At 28.6% G+C, this 27,819-nt stretch overlaps 4 protein-coding genes across 4 annotated transcripts; 3 read left to right on the top strand and 1 right to left on the bottom strand.

The window, feature by feature from the left end:
• Positions 1-1,135: 1,135 nt before the first annotated feature.
• Positions 1,136-5,600, top strand: LOC123297792 (TBC1 domain family member 5 homolog A-like). Its single transcript, XM_044879578.1, has 4 exons — positions 1,136-1,259; positions 2,593-3,102; positions 3,772-4,164; positions 4,943-5,600. The coding sequence occupies exons 1-4, from the start codon at positions 1,136-1,138 to the stop codon at positions 5,047-5,049; spliced, it is 1,134 nt and encodes a 377-aa protein (XP_044735513.1). The 3' UTR covers positions 5,050-5,600.
• Positions 5,601-8,216: 2,616 nt separating this feature from the next.
• LOC123297794 lies at positions 8,217-9,435 on the top strand. The gene is made up of 3 exons (XM_044879581.1): positions 8,217-8,369; positions 8,792-8,962; positions 9,301-9,435. Exons 1-3 carry the CDS (start codon positions 8,217-8,219, stop codon positions 9,433-9,435), a joined length of 459 nt encoding a protein of 152 aa, XP_044735516.1.
• A 7,994-nt stretch (positions 9,436-17,429) lies between these two features.
• Positions 17,430-18,497, top strand: LOC123298467. Its single transcript, XM_044880472.1, has 2 exons — positions 17,430-17,998; positions 18,348-18,497. The coding sequence occupies exons 1-2, from the start codon at positions 17,495-17,497 to the stop codon at positions 18,438-18,440; spliced, it is 597 nt and encodes a 198-aa protein (XP_044736407.1). The 5' UTR covers positions 17,430-17,494; the 3' UTR covers positions 18,441-18,497.
• Positions 18,498-20,842: 2,345 nt separating this feature from the next.
• LOC123298309 (cytokine receptor-like factor 3) lies at positions 20,843-25,543 on the bottom strand. Its single transcript, XM_044880277.1, has 6 exons — positions 25,292-25,543; positions 24,878-25,168; positions 23,658-23,823; positions 22,739-23,010; positions 22,232-22,408; positions 20,843-21,150 (listed from the first exon to the last, which is right to left on the bottom strand). The coding sequence occupies exons 1-6, from the start codon at positions 25,505-25,507 to the stop codon at positions 20,989-20,991; spliced, it is 1,284 nt and encodes a 427-aa protein (XP_044736212.1). The 5' UTR covers positions 25,508-25,543; the 3' UTR covers positions 20,843-20,988.
• Between the last annotated feature and the right edge of the window lie 2,276 nt (positions 25,544-27,819).

Here is a 27,819-nt window from a genome sequence, read left to right on the forward strand (position 1 = left end):
GTTAAATTACCTTTCAAATGAAACCAAAAAAATTAAAATCGGTTCATTCGTTTAGGAACTACATTAATTCATTGGAACGCAACGTTAATGTTAAATTTGACTTACAAAATTAATAAATAGGCAACTTGAATTACATATACGTTATACATACAAAATAGTTTTAGATTATTTGGCAAGCACTTAACATTTACGTCATACAAGTTGCCTAATTACTAATTTTTTAAGTGAACTTTAACATTGATCGTTTTATTGAATTAAAAATTTATTATTTATAAACAAATAGATACAAACATTTGCTTTAAATCTGTCTAAATGATTTGTTTGGAAACAGAAAATAAAAAACTTTTGGTATGTATGCAAGTAATGTCATCTTATACATTTCCGCTGTACTAAAACACAAATGTCAATATATTATTAAAAGGAAATTTATTATACATTCATTAATATTTTTTATTTATGCAACAATATGCAAATATCATTTTATATACTTTTTATTAATTTACAATTTTGTTGTAACGTAATTCATTCAAGAACCGTGCATCGTAGTAATAAAAATACTATAAGGTGAAATAAAATTTCAATTAATTGATTTCAACTTGACATTTATTATTTATTTACATAATTTTAGGGAAAATAATGACAATTCTTTGGGAAAAGAACATTTCAATTATTATAATTCAGAGTAAGTTTTTCCTAATTATTGCTAATATATTAAATAAAGGTTCTGTCTTAATGATGTAAAATGATCTTCTGAATCAGATCCGATTTTTGAATTTAAGTACGTGTGTTAATATAAATCAGCCCCCATATTAGATATATAAATGGATTTTCTAATTTTTACGAATTCCTTATTCAAATAATTATTCGAATGTGTTGAAATTAGTTATGCAAAATATTAACATGAAAGCTGTATGACTGAAGACTGGTTCAAAGATCTCCCCAAACATTTTTTTATAATTTAAAATTTTTATGCGCAAACGCAAGTGTAAAAAATATTCACTTTAAGAGCAAAATTTCAAACTGGATAAAACGCGTTCAATTTAAAATCATATTCATAATTAATTATAAACATTTTGATTAAAGAAGGGGTATTAATTATCGCAGTTTGCGTAATTCACAATCTAATTTGAATGAAATGTATGGAAACGGATTTGGAATCAATGCACCTTCAATGCTGTATAATCCTCAAAATGTGGCAACTAAAGAAGAGAGAAATTATTTGTTTAATGATAATATTGTGGGTATAGTCATTGATCCACGTACAAGAAAAGCTATTGGCATTTTAGAAAACGTAAGATTTTCCATTTTTACAAACAATTTTGCTTAGTGAAATTGTAAGTTTTATAGAGGCTATATATTAATCATGTTTAATGATGTACCTTGGCATAGAGGTAAACGTTACTCCGAGGGAGAAATCGTAATTTTTGGTCTAGAAGGGATCAAATCATATGAATATTTGACCAAATTTTGTCTCAAAACGATCTTTTTTGGCGGGTTTTTTGAAAAAGGCGATTTTTTTGTTTTTTTGGGAAAACTATTGATTTTTGCTGATAACTTTAAACGGGAAAATTGAAAATATAATTCAAAAATATGTATTTTGAGCCTGACCTTGAATTTTTATCCGTTCTCTAGTTATAAACAATTGAAGTTTTGAAATTGATAAATTTTTTTCTTGGGGTGAGGCATAACAATGGTATAAAGAGATAGCACTTTTTATGTACTATTTTTGTTATTTTTTTCGAATTTATTTCAACAGTAGAAACGGGCCTATACCTATTTGTTTTTTAAATTTTGGAACGCCGTTGACAATTGAGGGGGTTAGCGGTCAAAATGATCAACCCCCTCAGATCAAAATATTTTGGACTCAAAAATTCACTGCCATATGAACAGACATTTAAGAAATCCATACCTAAAATTTAACAGTATTTGGAATTGTTTATCCATGCGAAATTCGTTATTTATTCAGTTTTTAACAAATTAGAATATAATTCGTTCTCAATCCAAAGATACCGCACTGGGAAGTTAAAAACGACAATTTGTGCTTGCTAAAATTGCCCCCTAAAATTCCATCCCCCTAAAATTATCAGCCTTGATGCTCGTACATTCTTAAGTATGTGTATAATTATTTCTAGCGTTTATTAAATAAAATATATTTTTAGTCTTTAGATTCCAATAATAATTATGCAAAAAATTATTTAGTAGATAAATCTGATACAGTTTTTTTACCTTATGAAGATCAAAGTTATAATCCCAGAGTAATACATAACGAAAAATATTCATCCGAAGATCAAAAAAATAAAATCATTGATAAATTTTCTAAAGATAAAGCAACATCACAAAATAATTATAGAGAGGACGTTAAGAAACGCAGTAATAATAAACAAAGACTTAAAAAAGAAAATTTAATCTTTCATTCCAGACAAAATGATGATTTAAGGGATTATGAAAATGGTAACATTATTAACAAAAACCGTTTACAAAAACGATACACAATAAGAGAAACCAATAATAAAGAAAAACGTGAAACTATGTCTCCTAAAGAAAATAATAAAATAAAAGGTAACAACAAAGCTAAAAATAACAATATTTTAGACGAAAAGAATGAAAGTGTTAATTTAAAAACACAAAAAAATAAAGGTGTGAAGATAAATAATGACTATGATAGAGCAAATATCGCTGTAAAATCAACAGACTTAGAAAAAAACAAACGTGAAGCAAGTACAAAACATTTACCAAGAGATCATGAAAATACTGTTAATGATGAATCTTCTGATTTAAGAAAATTCACCTTTAATGAAAATAATGATGGAGATTTTTCTTTGTTCGAATATGGTAACAACGAAATAAATGAAAAGAACCAAGAAAAGAAACAACACGCGGCAGCTGAAAAAACGTATCAATATCACGATACTGATACACGAGATCGGCGATCAATTACACTTTTAGAGAAAGAAAACTCAGATATAAATCCAGATTTTTCAGAAGACAGTAATAATTTAGAGACACATGTACGTCTCCGAAGGCATTTTCCGAATTTTGTTCGACATAGAAGATCAAATGCTATATTACCATATCAACAATCTGCATTTTTGCAGTATCATGGTAAGGTATTGATTTCACACGGGTTCAGTAGATCATCTACAGTCCGAGTGTCTGATCCTTGAATAACTCGAATACTAAAATAAACTGCCATTCGGCCCAAATCTTGTTACGAAAATGACAAATCTTGGTTCGTCATTCGTTTCCAACTTCCAAGAATTTAAATCCTTTGATGAAAAAGGTTAACATCTTGCTGTTCTTAACCTGGTATTTAGGTTTCACAACGGATTTTGTAATTTGAGGGTGTAATTAGTAGTACCGGGTGTAGCCAGGTATAAACAACCTTACAATTTTGATCTCCGGTAGCTTGAAAATCACTCGTTAAAAATTTTTGTTAAAAAGAAAGAACATTTTAGGGTAGAATTTTAGGGCGGGAACATTTTAGGAAAAAGTTTCACAGAATGCCATTTTCCCATCTAATCTTGTGGAGTCCTTTTTTTATTACCACTTTTGTATCATCAAAAAAAAAATTTTGCGAGATGTTTAAAAAAAAAAAAAAAACTGTTTTTCAAGATGGCAGCTGACGCCAACTTGGATTTACATTTGAGACAACCCTGAACTCCTGAACATATTACAACAAGAAAATCAGTTCAGTATAGAAAAATTTCCGAAAAAAAGTACCCGTCTATTGGCCTATATGCAGTATTATGTTTCTTAATAAATTTTCATTAGGTGCTGGTGCTGATATTGAAGATAACGATGGTGATGAATTTGATGATGATGGATTAGATGATCGCACATCAAATTTTATTAAAAAACGTGAAGTAGACAGAATTGGTGATGACAATGATTACGATAATACTCAAACTAATTATAATTCATTTGCTAATAATAATCAACAACAAAATCCTGGTTACTTTTCTCAATTAAATGCTGATAATGATCAACAACAATTAAATTATAATCAATTTGATGATTATTCATCACCTGAACAAAATGATCAACAAAAACGTATTGGTCGAGATATAATTGATGAAGTCAGTAATAGTAATTTTCGAAGTCCACGTTACGAAAATGTACAACCGAATATAAAATCTTCATCACAAGAATACGCTAATCGTTATGGTAATACACGTTTTCTCATGAGAAATTAGAATCTAATAGTATAATTGATCTTAGGCCATTAAGTTACATAGACTGAGCGTCAAACGATATATCCAAGGTAATTTCTTAGGTCAAATCCATCATGGCGGCAGTGTAGAAATATCAATACAAAGTGTTGTTGTCATACTTGTCATTGTAGATTTGTAAGAAAAAAATGTAAAGTGATACGTGATGAAGTATTTTTTTAAATCAAAATGCGAAAAAGTTTCATTGAAACCAGGCGGTTTTATGTAAAACATTTCGTGATATGAAAATTTGACATTCAATGTATGTTTTTTTGATAAATGTCCCTATAGTCAATGTATATTTGTTTATAAATGTCCTATATTCTTTTGATAAATGTATGTTTTTAATAAATATCCCTAGCTGACCCAAGTAATTACCTCAGTTGTTGGCACATACCTCTCACTGTACGGGAAGATAGGCGATGACCAGTCTATGTACTATAATGTCAATGATAACAGACCACAAGCCCATGCGGGTGCAAGGGTGAGATACCAAGAGGTGTGTGACATCTATATTATCCCCTGTACTCCATGGTGCTTAAACTTACTTTTAGATATAGGCCAGCATCTTTTTCAATATGTTTCTTTCTGGTGGGTCATTTCACCCGAAAAATTTCAGCATGGGCTTGTGGTTTAATAGTTTAAGAAAGGTCTTCTAAATTGGTTAATACAACTATGGGATAAATTTGAATTTTTGAGATAAACTAACTAAAACTTTCGTTTTCTGTAATTAGATAATACAAAACTGGCTCAAAGTTTTGGAGAAGAACCGCAAACATATAAAGATGAAGAATTAACTAGACTCAAACGTGTGAAACGTCAAGATGATAACTTTGGATGAAATTTTTGTTAAAAAAATGTTTATAGTATGGAATAATATTGAAATCGATTATTTTCATTTCAAGAACAACAGACAGTTTGGTTTCAACAAAACTTAAATTAACACAAAAAAATAATTTCAGATCTAAATCAAATGATGAGAGAATCGTTGGGGGGAACTTCCAATAAGGGCGTTCATAATACCGACTAACCGGGCTGGTAAGTATCGCATTCTATGAGCGCTCACAACATCTGATAAGCTCTTTTTCTAATCAACTGCAATCAATATATGTGTTATTTTTTATATTGAAGATAATTTGAATATTTTTCTTGTATTGGTTATTTTAGGGTTTCGTAGGATAATCAACGGAACCTTATTCATAAGACCCCACTGAACGTTTGTCAGTCTGTCTCTCAGGCAGATTTGTATCTCAAAATCGCAATAGTTGTCCATATAAAATCGGAAAATTTAAAGATATTTTAAAACATCTTCTGTAAATAAGGAAATATTTTAACTATAACCCAATATGAACAGTGAAATTTACTTTTCTAGGAAACTATTTCTTCATTACAGGTGATAAATAAACCCAGTAAACATTTTTAATTTTTGTAGTATTTAAAAATTATCTCAATTACTGTGAATTATTTATGAAAATTTTGTATATTTGTTGTATTATGTTTATTCATGATTGTGTATTATGTTTATACTATACGGAAATAAATATTTTATTGTTTCCTTTGAAATTTGTTACTACATTATATAGCGCGGAATTTATATTTTGATTATGGTATATTTTTTACCGATAAAACATATAATGAAGGCATTCTATTCCGCTATTCGCAAATCCAAAAAACTAAGCTGACCTCTAATGTACTGATTTATGTATGAAATTGAGAGGAAAATGTAAACATTGGCTTAGATTCTTAGAATATATAATTAAAGTAGTTCGGCCGTCACGAGATTAGTCAACTAGGCAATTTGTATGACATTTATGTAATAAAATGCTCTAAAAATATCGTAAACTAGGCAATTTCCATGACGTAAATGTAATGAAATGCTTTAAAAGTTTTTTATGTTTTCTTTTTGGAAAGCGCAGTAAGGCAAAGTTATTTTTGCATAAACAGAACCTGTGATAAATTTTCTTCATGATGAACACTTTTTTGAAGCTCAATCACCGATTAATTTTTGTACAATTAACATTATTGTAAGTTCTTCCATAAGATACTGTGTTAAAAAAATTTTGCCCCACAAGAGGCCCCAAAACTGTGTTTATTGTGATCAAGTCAAGGGGCTTTGAACTATTATCTACCGCGAAAAAAATAAACAATCACCGTACTTGCTCAAACAGAGGGGAATTTCTACTAGTTGGCTTACAAACCGGAATGAATTAAAATACATAACATGTAATATATTAACATCAAAAAAATATCAATTTTCCGAATATTAAATTTCTCTAATTTTCTCGAAATATTTCATTTTCATAATTATTTAAGACTTCATTTCAGTCACGGTAAAAGTCCAGTTAATTTTTTTGTAATATTATAACGTGACAAAAAAGCTGAAACATTCCAGGAACAGTCAAAAAAAACGATTTCCTGAAGTAAATTTGACATGATAATAACCTGCCAATAATCCATCACGCAAGTAAGCAATGTGAGATACCTAGGTATTCGTTGTGTGCGTAGTCATGGTGGGGATAATAAAATCGATGCCAGCGCTTTAAGTGAAAAATTTTGGAGATAAAGTGGGCTGTTATGACTAATTTGCAATTATTTACATGTTAATGATATAGAAACTGTCAAATTAAAATGATTGAAAAACACTAATTAATTAAACTTAATGCATTAAAAATTGTGAAAATAAGAAATCAAATTGTACAAATATTATTTTTCAAATGTTAATTATCGTAATTATTTATTTAAATTTGTGAAACAAGAATATTAAATTTTAAATGTAAGTTTTCAATGCAATCCACACAATTATATATGCATCCATTAATTCTATAATTAAAGTAGTGTATCGTTGTCATGGAAACGAAATTCACGCTCGGAGCGAATATATTACAACTAGATGCCTTGCATTACTTTGATAATATATAGGGTATCAAACAATACCTATATAGTGTGTGAAATAAAATTTTAGAATGAAAATTATTTTGTTACTATGTGTATATTATTTGGTAAATCAAAAAATCTATGTATGTGTAAATGTATACTTTCTTTAAAAATGTCCACAAAAAATATTAATTTTACCTCGGCTTTGAGATAGTTTACCTCCAGATAAAGATATAAGCACATTTGTTGAGTAGAGTGAAATCCTTTCGTAAATGACACCTCTAAAGTATAAAATCAATATCCTCTCAAAAATTCAAACTTCTATCATTAGCGATTTAGAATGGGTGTCGATATATCAGTCGGGACATTGCCTTTTCCCCCTCTGAAAGGTTTCTGATTTTAAATAATATACAAAAAGAAACTTTTTTAAGGAGATATGCAAGGATTGAATAATACTAGGGAGTTCAATAAAACTTTATAAATACATTTTTTGATTAACAAAGTTTCCAAAAATCACAAAAAATTCCTAGGTCATCGGGCTTTTTATTATTATTTATTCAAAGTTGGCTGAAAAAAGGATGAATAATATAGGCTATCCTTTTCTATTGGATATTTCTATATCAAAAAATCTAAAGAGTGAAAACTATCTAAAATATTTAGACAATCTTGTAGTTTATATTAATGCCATAAAAATATAACGTTGTCGATGATATAAAAACAAAATTTTAATTTAATTATGAGTTCATTGAAGATCTATCATTTGATGACCAGAGACGACTATAGTTGGAGTATTGATGATTGAAAAGAGATATCTGTATTATAAAATTTATAAGCAGCACTTGCCCACAATATATTATATATTTTTGTAGTTACGTGGTATTGTAAAGCTAAAAATAACACATTATTTGACTACAAAGCATGGTTTTTTGTTTATATCTATGTACCGTGCAATAAACCAAAACTTTTTTACAATACTGTAGGTTTACAATCACTTTTAAAAAAATCATCAAAATCGAAGCTGCTATTGTGGACTTCCTTAGAATGCCTATTTTATGTATTACTTTAATGCGGCTAACTGATTTCGAAACATTTTAATTAAAACTATTACAAATATTCCTTTGTTTATATTAGGTTATGAGTTTCTCGGCAAGAGTAAAAAATTTAGAACAAGATGAGAGTCTAATGGATTTTGCAGATTTTAGAGGCTTGAAATTACACAAATTCAACAAGACAACACTAGCCTTGTCTGGAAAATGGATACTTTTACAAGATTTTTTAAACATGAAGGTAATTGTATGAGATATCTCATTACGACCAAATTCAGAATAAAATTAACATTTTTTAATAAAAATGCTGATGATATGTAAGTGGATCAGGAAAAAAGTCTTAAGGTAATTATGTAAAGCGGCGAAATCATGCCATTTTGAAAATTTTTATGCCCTTATGTAGGTTTTTAGACAACTTTTAGGATGTCAAAATACAAGTTAATACGAGTTTAAATAGTATCTTAAATTCCGAGATACCTACCTAATTTTAGAACAAAAGTCTTAATTTCAGTTTCACCTGAAAATTAATTTCGAATTAATTTTAAATGAAACCTTCGCAACGCCTTCACCTGGCGAAAATCATAGATACAATAATCTTTGAAGTTGTAATAATTTTCATTAAATGTAAGTAGAAAATGATTCATTCTTTTCTTTTTTGGATAGGTCAACTTAAAATTGCTCAAAAAACTGGGAAATGGATATATTCCAATGTCTATGATTAATTTAAGGAATCAAGATTGTTGTGATTTGGTTAATAGTCCTAAATGGCAAGAAATATTTTTAAAAGATATGTTCGACCATACTGACCTACCTAATTCTTGCCATATTTTGCCTGTAAGTAATGAATGATATTTTACAATTGACTCTCTTAACATACAATACACGCCTCAAATCATCACATGTTGAGAAATGAATTTGTATGATTTACAAATTTTGAGGCAATTTGATATAATCAATCGATTTTAAGTCCGCCCGCGGTATACTTATGATAGCGGGTTCGATTCCCGCCGTCGCAACAAAATTAATTTTTATTCGGAATATGATTACTTACTATTCTGAAGCCAACGCAAAAAGCCTCAAGTCAATACACCCAGCAAACAATTTTTTCGAAGGAAAATGGTTCGTTTACTTTACTAACATATGTTTTATGGTAATTTATCTGTGTTTTGCAGGGAGTATACAAATTTACTAATTATATACCTTCAGTACCACAAAATATGCCAGTTGGAGAATATCGTGCGGATGTTACTTTTATTCAGAATACAAATCCTGTCGCAAAATATAAATGGTTCATCACGGTACAATGATTAATTAAAATAAAAATTTTTTTAGTTTAGTTTTTAAGGTAATGTTTTTTATCAACCCCGGTCTAACAAATTTTTTTCCTAAACTGCTAATTGGGGTCGAAGAACTAAGGTATCTAAAAATTCCAAAGAATAACAATAATATAATTATTTTTTAATTTGTACATTTCAATCTACAAATAAAATCAATAAAATATTTGATTGCATTCACATAAATGAATGTTTTTACTCGGAAGTTCTTATTAACAATCTTGTTCGATAAAAATCTTTAATTCTTCTGGCATGAAATAAGGTTTATCTTTGCCATCATTTTGATTATAATCTTCGTAAAAACATACAAAAATTGTGTCAACAATCACCTAGAAAAAATTTACAGAAAAATATAAAAAAACAATTGAAAACAAACAATTGACTGAGTTAATTGTTCAATTCAATTTGAAGTCATTTATTTATTCCTTAAACCTTCTTATATACCGACTTTTGTTTGCATTGATTTGTTGCGCAGACAAAATTCTATAGAAGTCTGTGTGAAGTTGGTATCGTGTGGACCTACCATTAAAAAGGAGTGTGATTCCGCTACTCTAGCTTACCTCAACTACTCCAATGAAAACGTTGGCAATATTCAGGGCTATGAATAAAACAAGTAGCGCTGGACATACAGGAGATGAAATATCTTCTTTGGCCTAAGAAAGAATAGATCTATTATGGTGTACCGCCACAAAATTTTAAAATACGAGCTTAGTTCATAATGTCCCTAAGTATACAAAAAATATACATAATATCCTTAAGTATACATGAAAATATTTTTTCATGTATTGTGAATAAGTATTTATGAAAGTTATATGCGAGCTCAGCGAGCTCCCCTGCCGAAGACTCCAGTTAGACCAAAGGCCGGTTATTCCAAGGTTTTAAGTTTTCACTTCCGTCGACAGTCCGTATGAATGACTACTTTTTTTAATTGGATTCTACTTATTAAACACTATATGTCTTGAAAACCCAAGATGATTGAACTATTTAAATATAGCATAGGTACTTACATTTAAAGCCAAGTATGCTAATACAACAGTACCCAAAATAATAGCTAGTTTACTCAAAAATAATATTATGTCTACTACAGAAGATGTTATTGATATCTTTTTAATTTCTTCTGGCGTTTGTATTTCGAATAAACGTTTCCCAGCAGGACAATATGATAAACCATTTATGACTATTGACAATAATATAATACATTACTTCAAATTATATAATGGGTTAACTGTTTGTTACTCTTCTTAAATATGGTCCTTGTATAACAGTGACAAATTTAGAAAAAATCGGAACAGACCAAAAGGCAATTCGATTTTGTGGTACAATTTATTAAACAATTGTTATATCATAATGGCAAAGATTATTTATTGGATGAGAGCACAACACGTTACCACCCATTTTTTACACGACTGCGAGACGCGCAAAGGAATGGTAATGGGTTTATCAGTCTATATATAAATGTGAGTACGTATGTATATATGTGTGTTCCTTTCAAGTACCAAGCAGAGATCAAACTCATGGGCTAATCTTGATGATTGTAAAATCACTTAAACCACCTCCAAAACTGTTAACTCCTCGGGTGGGTATTTTTCGATAGAATTGCCTCATTTCAATAGAATTTGTTCATTACATATTAAAAATTTTGGACGCACACCAAGCAATTGCCTTTAAAATACCCTTCTTTTGCACTGTTTCATGTATTTCAAATAGCTATTTGTCATTGCACGGCACATCGGAAGATCTGTAGGAATCGATCTAATCTCACATTTGTAAATAATAAAATGTGGAAATCGTTCGGATTGCCTATTACCCGACCGAGCGGTAGAAGCACTCTAGTTTATACTGAAATGTTCTCTAGTTAATTAATTTCAATACCTATTTCAATGTAAATATTCCTTGTTAAATATCTTACAAGTTTTAAGATACATCCACAAGACCATCTAAGTACTTTCGACAAAATACAATTACCCTCAGCGATATGACCTCGTAAACTTTTCACAACCAACATAACCATCCATGTTTTAATAAATCTTAATAAACTAACTACAATTGCACCAAAAGCTAAAGAGCCCAAATGGTATTTAGAAACAATTTTAATACTGCGCGTTATTGGATAACGTAATTTCGATTTATCGCGAGTAAAAAACCATTGACTCACTGCCCCAATAATGCACATTTCTTGATAGCCTATGGTGAAATACCAGATCCATAACAAACCAAACATTTCGTAGGTCCATGCCATTTTCCATTTCATATTTATATATTGTTTATAATAATAATATTTATAGTGTCGATCATACGTAAAATGACTAAAACTACCAATTAAAACGTTTGAGAAAATTGTCAAAATTATAACAACAATCCGGAGGAACATTGTCTAAAAAAAAATTATTCAAAAGAGTTTATTTCCAAAACATAAGATGAAATGAAATAATTTCTACCATTTTTCTGTGATTTTGTATTCAAAATTATTAAATAATGAAACGGTCAATACAAAAGTTGACTTAAAAATTAATAAATAGACAACTTGTAATACATAAATGTTTGTGTTTGTCAAATAATCGAAAAATGCTAGAAATGTATGACTTATACGTGATACAAGTTGCCTATTTATTATTTTTTTTAAAATCTTTTGCATTGACCGTTTCATTTAATTAAAAATGTATTGTTTATTATCAAATAGAAACATTTGCACAACTAACTCACGCCTTACTAATGATAATTGACACCTAAGTAACACATTTCATAAGGTTTTAGCAAAATGCGAGAGGTTTCTTTTATTTTCCATTACTAGTCGATTTTTGTAACATCTTTTACTGTACTATTAATACATTTATTAAAAGTTCCCTCTCGGGGCCGACCTTTTACCAGGTAATGTTTAGCTCAACATAAGCTGATTGGGCAAATTTACCTCAGTACAAAATTGCTTTTTGGGGACTATACGGAATACATTTAGAATCTGTTAGCTGATTCATGTATCTGAGACCCTTAACAAACCAAAAACCCTTAAATAAGTAAATCTGTTTGCCATGTTACTGGATTAAAGTAAACACAATTCCTTCCACTAGTATAATCCATAATCTTCAAGCCCAGAAGTGTTTTATCAAAATTGACCTACTTTCGAAATGCAGTTTTCGAATAAAAAATTCGTAATATTTGAAAAAATGTGATTTTAATTACTATTTTCGTCCCTCAAAAAGTGTATGAAAAAATCAGATCTTTACTATGTATAAAATTTTTATTTCTAGTGTAAAGCTTACTCAACAACGATTTTCGATTTTTTTTTTAAAATAAAGATTTTCTGTTCTATACATGTTAGAAAGGTTGGATTTTCACCAAGCTACTCAAAATAAAATCAAATTAACAGAAAAGATGGAATCAATTGCTGTTCATTTTCTTTTAGGAGGGAATTTACTGAATAGACAGCCGTCATTGCTACACTTGTTTTCATTGTTACACTTACCACAAAAGGAAATATTATTAAATAGGGCATTTGATCGACTACTTTAACAGCTTCGTTGAGTACGAGCAAGACAAAAACAATTCGTTTTCTAAATAGATATATAACTACTACAAATACAATTGAGAAAATAGTAAATCCAATTGCTCCATATAAATAAACATCTACTGGAACAAATCGTATCTTAAAATAATCTGATGGGTCTTTTGCTTCACTTTCATAAAAGAAAATCCATTTTATCCTTAATAAAATATAACGATTAAAATTATATGAACGCTTAAAAAATAAACGCTTTAATTTAAGGGATATCCTCCATCTTACCACATGAAAATTGTTACACCAATTGAAAGCATACCAGATGAAAATATTACATAATGCACATTATGTTTCGAACAAACGCAGAAAATGAACAATGTCATAATTGAAAATACTGTAAAAAAGTTTAGATAAGAAGAACAGTGTGGAAAGTTGAGGTTTTTTCATTTTATAATAGGTAAGCTCTTATCGAAATTTTCGTGGATGGTATTTGATTCTTTCAAATATGAGTGTATGACAATTTTAAATAAAGTGCGTATTAAAGTAAACAAGTGAAAACAAACAATTGACTGACGTGCCAACAACTGAGGTAATTGCTTGGGTCAAATCCATCATGGCGGCGGTGTAGAAATGTCAAAACAAAGTGTTGCTGCCATAATTGTCATTGTAGACAGAGACTATGTCAGTAAATGTTGATTCGTAAGAAAAAATGTAAAGTGATACGTGATAAGAATTTTTTTAAGTCAAAAAGCAAAAAAGTCTAGTGAAATCACGACGTTTTATGTAGAACATTTTGTGATATGAATATTTGACATTGAATGTTGTCCCTATATTCAATGTATATTTTGTAAAAACTTGAAACTAATAATTAGTAGTTAATACTCTAATTTTATATATTCCATAAATTCATAAATGTTCGTTGGAAGTATATTCGAGAATATAAATGGGGACAAAGAAATATTAATTAAAACGTCAGTCGTATGATTCTATGAAATATCAAATACCTAATTCAAATAATTACCTGCTGCTATTCCTAATAAAAATACATAAAAGTGCACTCCACATATAAGAACATTTCTCAAACAACTCTGGAAATTAAGATTTCTTAGAAAAATCACTACTATAAATACTTCTTTTATGTTTTAAGAATAGTTTTTCTTACAGTGGAAAATGGTAAAGGTAAGTCTCTTTTTACGCATTGATTAAGTATTAGAATGCTAAAAAAACACGATTAAATTATTATAACTAACATTTAATATTACTAAATCTAGTCCTCGTCCTAGCATAACATACAAAAGACATTCGCACCAGAACCAAACTGCCAGGATTAAGACGCAAAGAGGTTCACTTGCTCTTTCTGTCTTATGATTGAATGTTACAATTTTTACCAGTTTGCTTTATAGATAGGTCGTTATGACAATAATATTTCTAAACTTTAAACTTAAATAATTTTGGGTATGCTCAAAAACTTTTAATAGTTTGATAAAAACCATTGCATAACACTTAAGAAGGCTAAATTCACTTTAGATAAAACAAAAAAATTAAAACTTACAAGCCAGGTTTGTTACAATATGATACACATTGACGGCGATTATCCTCTGCGGAATGTCCAAAAAAAATCAATAACAGACCTTTATCATATAACAATAATATCCTAAAACAGAAATGATAACACTTAAATATGATAATCATACACAAATCTGGTGAAAAAGTGACTTCACTAGAATTAAAAAATTTGTTTGAATTTTGTCTATTATATATTAATTCTAATCAATAATCAATTATTCTGTGAAATATTTGCTCAAATTTAGTAGTTCCTCTGAATGGTCTGCTCCACAAAACAAAAATGGAATAAATGCTTTCATTGGCAGAATAATGAATAAATTAATACGTTTAATTAATACAATTAACAACTAATAGGTACTTTTTATTTGTCATGTCTACCCCCGAGCAGTTAACGTTTCGATATTTCTTATTTTTTGCACCACAAACATTTCCACAGTTATCATACCCATATAAAGATCTATTAACATCACCCTTCACTCCAATAATTGCATGAAAAGCTATCTATGAAAATAAATTCACAATTAATAAGATTAACTAAGTTCACTTATAGAGGTTTAAAAAATGTTGCAAATATATGGTGATAAATGTACTGCATATATGTAAAAGGGTCATTGTAAGTCAAGGTGGATTGTTGTATAGGTAATATGATCAAAAACGAGTTCCCCCGTTTCCATCAAAGATTGACCTTTCTTAAGATATCCTCATTCAGGATCAGATATGGATGCCTTTTGATATCTGTGACCGACAGTTTTGCAGTGCCATTTCTAGCAAGCTCGCCAGCTTCACAGTTCCCCCGCTGGAATGACTGCACCCTACAGCCGGTTAATAAATTTGCAATCGCCATGTCTACGTCTTATAATACATTTCTCTAATCAGTCCCGCAGACTTACAGCTAGATAATTATGGAAATAACGTAATTATAAAATACATACAAAAGAAATGGAATAAAAGATTAATATCATTAAAAAAAATTTGTCAGTTACAAATCTTTGGATGTTAGTGACATAATTACTATCTTCTTCATTAATTTTTTTTGAAAATAGGGTTTTGAAAATAAGCATCTGTAACAAAATATACAGTCGTTAAAATAATTCCAGTGAATGTTTTTCATTCTTATATATTTAAACGAGCAATTCTTGTATATATCACATCTCTTCGCCGTCTATTTATTATAGACGGCGAAAAATCGATCTAGCTAGGTTTCATTTTTAGAAAACGTCATTTTATCCGTGTTTTCAAGAAAAACTGAAACATCATCTGCAAAATATGGCTCTTCCTGAGTGTATTGGCGAGTATATACCTTGTATGTGGTATGTATTGTAAGTTCGTGTGGCCCTATCAGTTTTGCTTGATATATAGCTGTTGTGATATATACGTAAATCGTAGTTAATGAAATAAAGTACATTACCGGGACATTCAAATTAGTATTTGTGTGGAGACATTTTAAATGGTTCTTATATTAGTGATAAAATTTGTGTCTATATTAGTGATGAAAATACCGAGCAAAGCTCGGTCATCCAGGTACTGTTCCTTATTATTTGTGGATATATTTAAAACATTTTGCAGTTTCTGTTTTCATAGATTGTGGAAACCAACAACAAAATGTTGCTCTCGCTTTGAGTTTCTTTAATGTGAACTTTGCTTAAGTCCTACTATTTACTCATTGAGGAATATTGAGGAAGTGTTATTATTAATAATAAGAAAAATATTGAGTAAATTAAATAAATAATAATGAAAATATTTTAAATACTTTTTGGCTTTATTCGTACCATATATACAATAAGCCAAATTTTATAAACCTACAAGCCTTACTCACACGTTTGAATACTTTTTTTGTGAAATCCATTTTGTTTAAACCCAAATTTAAAAGAAATTTTCTATCATAAAACCTTCAATCATAAACTGCTTTTTGTATAAAATATTTATAAATATCTACAATACTATAGCAACTGTCTACGAATTTTCGTAAATGTGAAAGTAAGGATATTTGTGTGTTTATTACGCTTTCACGCAAAAACTACCAAATGAATTTGAATGAAACTGTACAATAATGTAACTCATACATAAGACTAACACATGAGCTATAATTTGTAAAGATATATTTAAAAAAAAAAAAATATTAAATTTTTCTATAACATTTTATTACGTTAAATTAAAGATTTCTGTAAAATTGTGTATGATATACAATTTATGGCCATCTGTTCTGATACACTCAATGAAACTAGCCTATATAACCTTTTTTTTTTAATTTGAAATCTGTACATATACAACTGTGTAAAACAATCCCTATCCTATTTCGAGTGTTATGGAAGGGAGGAGAAAGAGAGATAGAGGTTATAATCGGCATTCCTCCAAGGTTTTGTCGACATTGGCTTCAAATTTCAAAGGTGGAACTTTTTACTTTTACACCATGGATTCGAAAGTTTTCAAAGTAACTAAAAAATTCGTTTCACTCAGTTTTGTATAAAAAGAGAATTCTCTAGAATATAATCAAGTTTGATTTCTATTTGTTAAACGAATTTCAATCGTTTATTGCCATTCAACTCAAAGACATAGAGAATTTAACTATTTTAAAAACTGAAAGAGGCTTAAATGAACATTTGGAGCAATGGAAATAAATGTTTATTTTTTGCTTTTTAATAACTTAAATTTAAAAATTTAAAAATTTTCGTGGTAGAAACTGTTTAACTTGAAAGTTACCTTACATTATATTTTAAATTAAAGCTCCGACTACAGCTATTTTTGAACCATATAATCTTTCAAATGGAATTAGGAATTTAAAAACTCCTGTACCTACATACATAAACAATAAACAAACAATCTTTAAATACCCTATTTGATTGTTTTGTAACCATGGGTAATTTATTAATTTGTTTACCTACACAAAATATAGTTACATGATTTTATAATTTTTATCCGCTGTAAGCGTACGACATTTTTTATGTTAGAAATAAATGATTTAAATAAAAAAACATGAATCGTAATAATCGGTACTCTGTTAATACCCCTAAAAGCAGTAATCACAGTATTATCACAAGAAAGGATTCAAGCGAATTATCAAAAGAAGATTTAAATAAACTATCTGTAAATGATACTCTTACCGAAAAAGATATACGCAGTTTAATTTATGAAAGTGATTCGGAAGATAACTTATGTGAAAGTGATAATGAAGATGTTAAAAAGAAACGAAATAAAAAAACATCGGATCCCTTACATAAATGTGGCAACGATCATATTTCTAGTGACAACAATTATCAGAAATGTGCTCTGAATGTGGACGACCAAAATGAATCTCGTAAACTTTCTACAAACGATAAATTGAAACAAATTGCTAGAGAGAATGAAATGTTAACGAAAAAAATTTTAGCACAACAAAAACCGAAGAAAAAAATTAATGATATTGGTATAACTAGAGTTCAAAGTAATGCTGCTGTTAATCGAAAAAAGGCACAATGGAGTATTGACAGAACTAATCAGGTAACTTCCAAAAAAACCTACCTCCGACTGACCTGTACTTCACATTTTGTGTACCTATTTGACATATTTGATCTGTTAGACCGTGAGACATCACCCATTCATTTTAAATGATACATATACTTGAAACTTCGTGAGTGGCTTTCTTTTGGCGAGTCTACCAAACTTCCATCTACGATTTTTTCGAAAAGATTGCGTTTTCAAATGATCGCATGATATGCCATATTTGAGTTCACTCTGAAAGAACGCAGTAGGGAATTTGGCGGACACTATGACCACTTGATAACATTAATTATAATTGTTTTAATTTGGGTTTTAATTTTTTTAAATAATATTATGCTTTTTTTTTTAGATTTTATATAAGAAAATTCAAACAGCCAAGCCCAGTGGACTGAGTATTAGAAAAGGTGTAACACTTGGTCGAAATACAAAACTGACTGTTTAAGTAGCATAATTTATAAGAAAAAGCCAAATTTATTAAAATACTTATATATTTTTTAAATATTTTAAAAGGGAAAAACGTAAAAATTAAATGTTAATATTATACTGACTAATATGACGACATATTTGTTAGTATACTGATATTACTAATAATAAAGATTTTTCAAAAAAACTACTAATATTTGATTTAATGCCTTAAAAGTCAACAAGCTGTAGCTATACAGTGCCTAGTTTACTCTGAAGCCCGTTAGGAGCTAAGGGGGTTAAAGTCACCCAGAGGTTTTAAACAAATGATTCTGAATTACGCCAACACAACAAGAACGCTATTAATGCTACGTTTTTATCACATATTATATTTTTTTTATTTAAAACACATTCGCAACTCCCTGGAAAATTGTTAATCCCTAAAAATGGTATCAATTCCCTGATAGCTGTATATGATAGTATGTTTGTCTCGGAAATGTTCTATGCGCTATTAAAAAACTATTTTTTAACAACGTTATTGATTCTATCTTCTACCAGCAATTCTTCACTCAGAACAGAAACTTAAACTAAAGGAGAAGAAAATAAAATAATATTTTTATTTTTATAAACATTTTGTATTAATCTGCAATGTATAAATATTTCTATTACAAAACATGCAAATATATCAACAATATTTTCTACATTTTAAAAACTTTTTATAAAAATTGGGAAAACACTAGTTTATGTGCGAATGGTTTCTTGTGCACGATAATGTAATTAAACATGAATAATAACAATTAACGCTTCAAAAGCATATAAGGTACATTTTTTTTTGTATAATAAGAGAGAAAACATGTCATATAAAATTGTAAACATACAAATACTTTTTATAATAATTATTGCAATAAGTATCTTACTCCAAAGAGTATAAGATAGGGGAGAAGCAGAAATATAATTATAAGTGACATCAGGAGTCTGTGGCGATCAACTATTAAATTTATCGGCCTTTGCGGGGGCGAATATTAAGTTTGAATATTTGCGGGACGACTATTAACTATTAAGTTTGAAAGCCTTACTAGGTAAAGGCGTTCAAACTCGTATACTACGGTTTTACATTGGCTCTTATGGGCTGCTTCTCCTCTATCCTGTAGGTACTCTTTGTCTTACTCGAATAAGTCATTTATATATGTAATACTATATATCCAGCGCCCTTTTACACTATAGAAAAAAATGAAAGAAATCAAAGAGAAATGGAAACGATGTACATGATGGCCTCGTTCTCTGCCCGTTAAAAATAGGCATATCACATAAATGATTAGTCACATAAATTTCTTTCTAATTCTGTGATTTCATATGATTTTCTATCTCCATTTAAATAAACACTTACTGAGTTTTTAATCTTTTTGAAATTTTTATAAAAGATAAAAAATTTAGTAGAAAGGGGTATCATTCTACTAAATGATACCCCTCAATAATTTCTTTTTAGATTAATAGTAAAACAATGTCGAATTGTCGAAATTATTGTTTCATGAAAGAGCAGTGGTTAGTGTAACTACTTATTGTAAGATAATTTTAATATAGAATATATAATATTAATTAATAATACTTTTAGAACTATTTTTGCATTTAATTGTTAAAAAGAAAAATGAGATTACAAAATAATAAGTCGATTCAGAGGAAAGTACATTTTGCGTAATGGAACAAATTCATCATTTTACAATAACATATATTTTTAATTTATTTAAGCTGTTTTTTGTTTAACAACTTTAAGATAACTCTATGAATGTTGTTCGACGTGTATTTTGTCGTAAGAATGGTCATTTTTTAGAAATTCGACATTTAAATTTCAATAATTTTTTTTAAAATCGTTTTTGAGTTTCTATATATTCCCACAAAGGAAATATATAGATTCTAGTCAGTTTTTTTAAACAATTTTCCTCTGGAGCAAAATTCGGTGCTTCAGTACTATGTACCTTGATGGAAATATTTTGTACCAATATATAATTTAGTCTTGCAGTTCTCTACAGTAATTATATTTTCGGAAATCTGAAATCTTTAAAATTTTCCTGATTAATTCTGAAAAAGTCTTACTCTTACTTTAGCTAAATTTTCATGAAATCTCTTATTAATTCTGAAAAGGTCTTCCAGGAGAGTTCAGAAACTTGTAAAATGCAGTCTTCAAACTGTTTAATAAGTTTTACATGGATCTTTTCATACTTTTTCAGAATGTTTCACAATTTTTTAGACCTACTCATTCTTCTAGAATTGGTTTTCAGAACACTGCAAGACTAAATTGGAGAAAATATTTTCACCACGGTATGTATATTCATATTCATCCTTAAATTATTTTATCTAATTTGTAAAACGATTAAAAAAGATCTCCTAGAAATTGGAAAACATACATTTAAAAACTTACTTTTAAAACTTATAATAAAGGCACAAGGTAATTAAAATTATTTTGTATCACAAATAAAAAATAATTGGCAAAGAGGTTAAGAGCTGATTACAATACATTTTTTTCAATAACATTATTTAAAAAATTAAGTATAAATACTTTGGCTAAATTATTATTTTCAAAAGAAAAATTGTTATTCTACTAATAATTTCCATGGTTGCCCGTCCATACATGCAGCAAAGTACAGCGGTTGTTCGGGATCGTCAACGATCCAATCATATGTGACCGTTTTATTTTGATTTTCGACGGTAATTCTTAATTTATCCGGTAACATAAGTTCACTTGAGAAAATCACCTTAAAACAAAAATAAATTACAATCATATTATGATTCAATGTTGATTGAAACAATTTAGGTTTTCCTCTTAATCTTCAATAATATTTGGGTAAATTTACAGAAATTTGATAATAAATTCGGTAAATTTTGGGATATGGTTTTTTTTAATAATCTTCTTTCATTGTAAAAAATACAGAAAAGGAGTGTTCTGGTTCTCACAGCTCGTACAGTTCAGGCAAATCATTCGATTTTAACTTTTTTTTTGAATTGCAGGTTTTTTTTTATGTTTTTTCCGAGAGTGCCAACGTTTTTTTTTTCAAAACCTTAATTATGAGCCGAAACATTACTACAAAACAAAAACGTAAAAAAATCGAAAAAGTCCTGATTTGCATCATTACAAGGTACAACTATTGAAAATTTCAACTATTGTGTTCAGGGTTCGATAACAAGCAAGGTCGATTCAGAAATTTTTAGCAAACAAGTTTTTTTTTATTCGTCTTCATACGATCTATATAAGCAGAAAACGTCACCAAAGAGATAAAAACCGCGTGCAGAAGGTCGTGCGAATCGATCTGGAACCGGAAATGTTCTTTTCTGTATTTTTTATAACGAAATAATATATTGAAAAAAAAATTAGTTTTATCCCAAAATTTACCTAATTTATTATCAAAATTCGGTAGATTTACCCCGCTATAATAGATTTTTTTAATTAAAAAAAAAAAGTTTGTTATGATACTTTTCGGTTTCAAGAAATTATTTTTTTTTTAAATTACACATTTGCCCCAATAACGCTTTATTCGATTCGGGCTAAAAATACAAAACTTTTGGTAAATATAGGGTGCGCTTGATTGATGTTATATTCAAAAACTAGTCCAAATAAATTGTTAAGGATCAAATTGAATAAAAATAACTCATATACAGAAATTGGTTTGTTTACATAGTTAGTTTACATACCGACATAAAATATGGCGCACCCTATATAGCATTTAAAAAGAAAATAATCAAAATCAGAACTGTTCCTGATGAATAAAAGGCCTGATTAGTGATTAATTTTATTATTATTTTTTCATTGATTATCGAGTGCTTTTTTTTTTTTATTACCTTTGAATTTTTGTCTAGTTTTGGTAGTTGCGTTAATTTTTCATTTCCATCCACAAATAATTGTCCGGTGGTTGATAACACAAATGTTCCTTGACGTATTATATTTTTTTCTTCTGGTATTGGTTTATCAATTAATCCAATGCATTGGAATTTTGATGGTTCACTACTTTCTAAAATCTTAAGTTAAATATTTTTTAGATCTGTGTATTGGAAGGTGCGGTGCTTTATTAATTAATTTTTAAAGAAATAAACTGCAAAACGTAAAACTTTCTCAAAGGATTTCTAAGTTACAGTAATTAACAAATAAATGAATATTCATTTTTCATTTGGGAAATTTTGATGAGAGTATCACAGGCCTTTCTGGTATGGCTATAAACTAGTGAAACTGAAATCTGAATGTTTCTCAGGGTTTTATGAACACGCTACAAAGTTTCGTTAAAATCGGTGCTGTTTCCTATATTCTCATTTCTACTTAACAACAAAAAAATTAAAAAAAAATAAACTTACTGTAAATTCAATTGAATAATTCGGATAAAATTGAGCTGAATCTGAATAAATAATGGCTGTGTGTGTTGAACATTTTGTGGCAATAGTATTATCATTAGTTAATTTATAATCTGTAGAGACTGAGCTCCACATAAATGGTTTCAAATGTGTTGAAACTACGTACGGTCGAGACCACGCCGACCAGATTGTACTATTTTCAGTTAAACAACGTACACGAAATGTATAAACGTCATTACAACGCATATCTTTTGCTAAATAAAAACAGTTACTACCTAAAAATAGATGATCATTTGTTTTTTTGTCCGATCTAACAAAATATCGTAAAATTAGTATACAGTGAGGGGTGTTTTAAAATTGTTACATCTGTCTATTTGATTTTTACACGGCTTAAGAATGTACGAACACCAAATCAAATTTAAATACAAAACTTGATTTTTTTATATGAAGTTGGATTAAGTCTAAATCAATTCTGAAAATTTTCAAAATATCGAAAATTTTGTTAAATTAATAAGCTTTTGATATTTCGAAAACCAAGGCAGATATCGAACAATTTTATTCTAATTTTATGTGTCTACATTCATGAAGTTAAAATTAAAATAAGGTACAAATAATTTCAATCCAAAATCTAAAATTTGCGCTGGTGCTCGTACTATCTTAATTTTTTTTTAAATGACTTTGATCCTATACTATTATGTGTTTTTTAAACTCTAAAAATGTTTATTTTTGAATGTTCACATAATAGGGAATATTCATGTATTTTTTTTATATTTTTAATTCATTGTTTACACCGTTATAACAGAGTAAAAAATATTTAAATTTCATGAATATTCCCTATTATAACTCCCTAAATTTTCTCATTTAAAAAATAAACATCTGTAACACATTAAATAACCTCAAACTGTATATTTTTTTATCATACCGGTGTAACAATCTTTAAAATTGACTTCCAGTTCAGGATTTAAAGTTAAATCTCCATAAGATCTTTGCAAATTATATAATTGAATGTCGAATGATGTATTATCATCGACTTCTAACTCACTCCATTCTATTAAACAACCACCAGGTCGTTCTAAATGTTGAGTTATCTAAAAATACACGCACACAATTAACTTATCAAATCTTAAGATTTAACTTATAAATGTATATAACGATGAATTTTTGTTTACTTCGAGTTGAGACATAATTATTGAAATAAATACCACGATACTCAAAATTGTATATTAACTAATGTAACAGACTTACATTTCGCTAAATATCGATATTTCGATTGCAACGCAATCATCGTCAGTAGCTAAATTTATTCATATAACATTACCATAATAACATTTTTCACAAAGTTAAAAAAAATCATTACCAACCTTTGAACAACAATTACAGGAACCAAACTTTTTGTAAACAGTTCACAAAAAATTATTTAGTGGGTTTGAAAGATAAAAGAATTTTTCAAACTCACTAAATAATTGCAATCAAAATATCAATATTTAGCGAAATGTAAGTTCGTTGTACCTATGTTTTTTGATTGTATTTTTATACCATGCATATATGTAATATGCAAGGTATATTAAGTTTAGTCCCAAGTTTGTAACGCTTAAAAATATTGATGCTACGAACAAAATTTTGGTATAGGTGTTCATAAAATTCATTTCCGGTTGTCCGTCCGTCCGTCTGTCAACTCGAGAACTCAAAAACGAAAAAAGATATCAAGCTGAAATTTTTACAGTGTACTCAGGACGTAAAAAGTGAGGTCGAGTTCGTAAATGAGCAACATAGGTCAATTGGGTCTTGACTTATGGGTCCGTAGGACTCATCTTGTAAACTGTTAGAGATAAAACAAAAGTTAAAAGTAAAAAATGCTTCTTATCAAAAAATAAACAACTTTTGTTTGAAACATTTTTTCGTAAACATCACTATTTACCCGTGAGGGCGCAAATTAGGCGTAAATTGTATAGAACGTATTATATAAATTGTATATGTATGTGCAATTTGATATAGTAATCAACACTATTTATGCATGGTAATCAACAATTAACAAGTCAATTGTTTGTTTTGACTTGTTAAAATATAATTTCTTAATATACAATTTTATTTCGAGTATCGTGGTATTTATTTCAATAACTATTATAAATAAATAGTTTATACCTGTATTGGTCCTATTTGTGAAATATTTCCAATATTGTTAATGCGAGTTTCAAATTCAACCATTAAGTCATTTAAATCGTACTGAAAGCTAATAAATGGAATTTCTTCAATTGTTGGAACTGCGGGTAATGAACCTAATTTTTTAGATTGTTCTTCAAATTCCGCTGAATACAATTCGTCTGTAGTATTTAAAAGATGCTGTCCCGATAATATATATTTTTCAGTTGAAACTATTTCATTTTCTATTACTTTTTTACATTGCTTCAGCGGTGTTATACTTTTAATTTGAATCTAAAAAATATTTAAAATTCCCTTAAAATTAATACCCGACACTATATATAAAGGTAAGGCAATCATAAAATTAATTTTAAAGCAGAAGTCTTAGCAGTTTTTATATTAAATTGAACAACTTACTGATTTTGTATTTTCTTTAAGTTTATTACGTTTCGTTTCAATAATATTGTTTATCTGATTTTTAATTTTATCAAATATTGCATCTATTTCGCGGATTGTATTTTGAGCGGATTCTTCAACTTCAAATATTGCTTTTTTTAAAATTGCATTTTGTTCATTCAATTTGTTTAAATGTCTGTTGGCATCTTTTAAAGTACTCGTAATTATTTCGTTCATCTTGTATAAAAATTAATACTATGCATATAATAATATAAATTTAACTCATTAGTTTAACTAAACATCAAATACTTTGAGGTTAAAATGTTGCTGACATTGACAATTTGACATATGTTGGTTGCGTTCATAAATGTAACTTTTCAAGGAGCGTCAAGTGACGTAGAACTGGCAATGGATATCTTCAATGAAAGATAAATATATAAAGATATCTTAATGGCGCGTATCTCAAATACAATATTTAACATTTGTATTTATATGTTATATTATGGTCATTTCTTTGAACATCAGATAGCAGAGGGCATTAACACTTGTCTATGTATTTTGTTATTTTAGTGATTACTTAGTTCGAACCCAGCAACATTCATAATTTTTTTTTAAATTTTATTATCATACGTAAACTCTATTGGATCTTTTTTCATTTTTATTATCTTGAACGTTTCTTATTTTATTTTTTGATAACTGTGTATTGTTTTAATTACGCGTAGGTTGAGTTGAGTTTGTCGACTATATAGAGTTCTGAAGTTTTTAGCCCTTGTATTTTCTTACATACGTTTTCTGTAATAGTGTCTCATTTTTGAACACAAGGGCTAAAAACTTCAGAACCTAGCCAACTCCTATATAGCCTACAAACTCAACCCAACCAACGCGGAATTAAAACAATACAGAGTTATCAAAAAATAAAACAAGAAACGTTCAAGATAACAAAAACGAAATAGATAAAAAAAATCCAACAATAAAGTTACATATGATAATAAATAAAAAAATTTGTGACTGTTGAATTCGAAGTAATCACTAAAATAATAATATACATAGACAAGTTTTAACGCACACAGCTATCTGATGTTCAAAGAAATGACCATAATATAACATATAAATACAAAATGTAAAATATTATATTTGTGATACGCGCCCATAATCCGCAGTCAGTCGATTTCGCTGCCCACCTCCATTCACAATAGCTCGCCCGCTCTTTCTGTGTAATTAGCATTTTCCATAGTTAAAACTTAATCTTTGACACCTTCATAAGTACGTAACGCATTTAGAACTACTTTTCAACCCCCTACCCTAATAAAATATTGTAACATCACCCTTCCTAAATATGCTATACATACTCTTTTCGAACCCTTGCACACATATTTAGGCATAGAGATTATACCATATTTAATTTTACTTTAAGTCATTAAAGCATATTTCAATTTCATTCAACTTGATTTAATTGAATATATTTATTCGAACACGATTAAAAAAATAATGAATGGTAATAGTTTTTTTTAATTATAATTGTTTGTTTAAATAATATTTTATTGATAAAAAACAAATTATGTTAAGGTGAAAATATGACAAATGAAAAATTACCTGTAGTAATAATGATCAAAGAAGAAGCTAAGGAAGAAATATTTGAAGTGGATTCCAAAAGTGATGAAATATGCGACAATATTATTGATGATGAAATAATACAAAAAAATGCAAGAATTAAAATGGAAGGAGTATTACAATCAGAATTAATTATAAAAGAAGAAAGGATAGAAAGTTATGATGGAATGTTTGAAGAAACTGAAACTGATTCAAATCATCAAGAAAAACATAAACAAACACATACTGATAAAAAACTATTTTCATGTGATGTTTGTGGGAGCAAATTTAGCTACAAACACACTTTAGTTACACATAAACGAACACATACTGGAGAACAACCATTTTCATGTGATTTTTGTGAGAAAAAATTTCACCGACAAGACATTTTAATTGAACATAAACGAATACATACTGGAGAGAAACCATTTTCGTGTGATTTTTGTGAGAAAAAATTTATTAAAAAAAATGATTTAGTTCGACATAATCGAACACATACTGGGGAAAAACCATTTTCATGTGATGTTTGTGGGAATATTTTTACCTACAAACACACTTTAGTTATACATAAACGAATACATACTGGAGAAAAACCATTTTCATGTGATGTTTGTGAGAAAAAATTTAACATTCTCCAAAATTTAAATCGGCATAAACGAACACATACTGGAGAAAAACCATTTGCATGTGATGTTTGTGAAAAAAAATTTACCTCCAAACAGACTTTAGTTGGACATAAACGATTTCATATTGGAGAAAAACCATTCTCGATATAAACGAACACTTACTGGGCAAAAACAATTTTCATGAAATATAAAAATATTGTTTTTTTAATAAACAAATAAATATTTCATCTTTGCGTTTGCGTTCAACGAATTCCAATTTATTTATTTTTATTTTTTTTTCCGGCAATTATTTTGGTTACTAAGCCATCTTCTTAGAGAACAGAATAAGTGTGA

This window comes from Chrysoperla carnea, chromosome 4 (assembly GCF_905475395.1).
Source record: "Chrysoperla carnea chromosome 4, inChrCarn1.1, whole genome shotgun sequence".
In the NCBI taxonomy this organism is placed as follows: Eukaryota; Metazoa; Arthropoda; class Insecta; order Neuroptera; family Chrysopidae; genus Chrysoperla; species Chrysoperla carnea.

What these genes read in the sequence shown, in the direction of transcription:
- LOC123297792 (XM_044879578.1), top strand. Translation starts at nt 1,136, where the DNA reads ATGTATGGAAACGGATTTGGAATCAATGCACCTTCAATGCTGTATAAT. An exon ending in GGGTATAGTCATTGATCCAC is followed by an intron (nt 1,260 to 2,592) that starts GTACAAGAAAAG and finishes ACAATATTTTAG; the next exon opens with ACGAAAAGAATGAAAGTGTT. An exon ending in AGAATACGCTAATCGTTATG is followed by an intron (nt 4,165 to 4,942) that starts GTAATACACGTT and finishes TTCTGTAATTAG; the next exon opens with ATAATACAAAACTGGCTCAA.
- LOC123297794 (XM_044879581.1), top strand. Translation starts at nt 8,217, where the DNA reads ATGAGTTTCTCGGCAAGAGTAAAAAATTTAGAACAAGATGAGAGTCTA. An exon ending in AAGATTTTTTAAACATGAAG is followed by an intron (nt 8,370 to 8,791) that starts GTAATTGTATGA and finishes TTTTTTGGATAG; the next exon opens with GTCAACTTAAAATTGCTCAA. An exon ending in ATTCTTGCCATATTTTGCCT is followed by an intron (nt 8,963 to 9,300) that starts GTAAGTAATGAA and finishes TGTGTTTTGCAG; the next exon opens with GGAGTATACAAATTTACTAA.
- LOC123298467 (XM_044880472.1), top strand. Translation starts at nt 17,495, where the DNA reads ATGAATCGTAATAATCGGTACTCTGTTAATACCCCTAAAAGCAGTAAT. An exon ending in GTATTGACAGAACTAATCAG is followed by an intron (nt 17,999 to 18,347) that starts GTAACTTCCAAA and finishes TTTTTTTTTTAG; the next exon opens with ATTTTATATAAGAAAATTCA.
- LOC123298309 (XM_044880277.1), bottom strand. Translation starts at nt 25,507, where the DNA reads ATGAACGAAATAATTACGAGTACTTTAAAAGATGCCAACAGACATTTA. An exon ending in CACAAATAGGACCAATACAG is followed by an intron (nt 23,824 to 24,877) that starts GTATAAACTATT and finishes GTGTATTTTTAG; the next exon opens with ATAACTCAACATTTAGAACG. An exon ending in AACTAGACAAAAATTCAAAG is followed by an intron (nt 21,151 to 22,231) that starts GTAATAAAAAAA and finishes TTTTGTTTTAAG; the next exon opens with GTGATTTTCTCAAGTGAACT.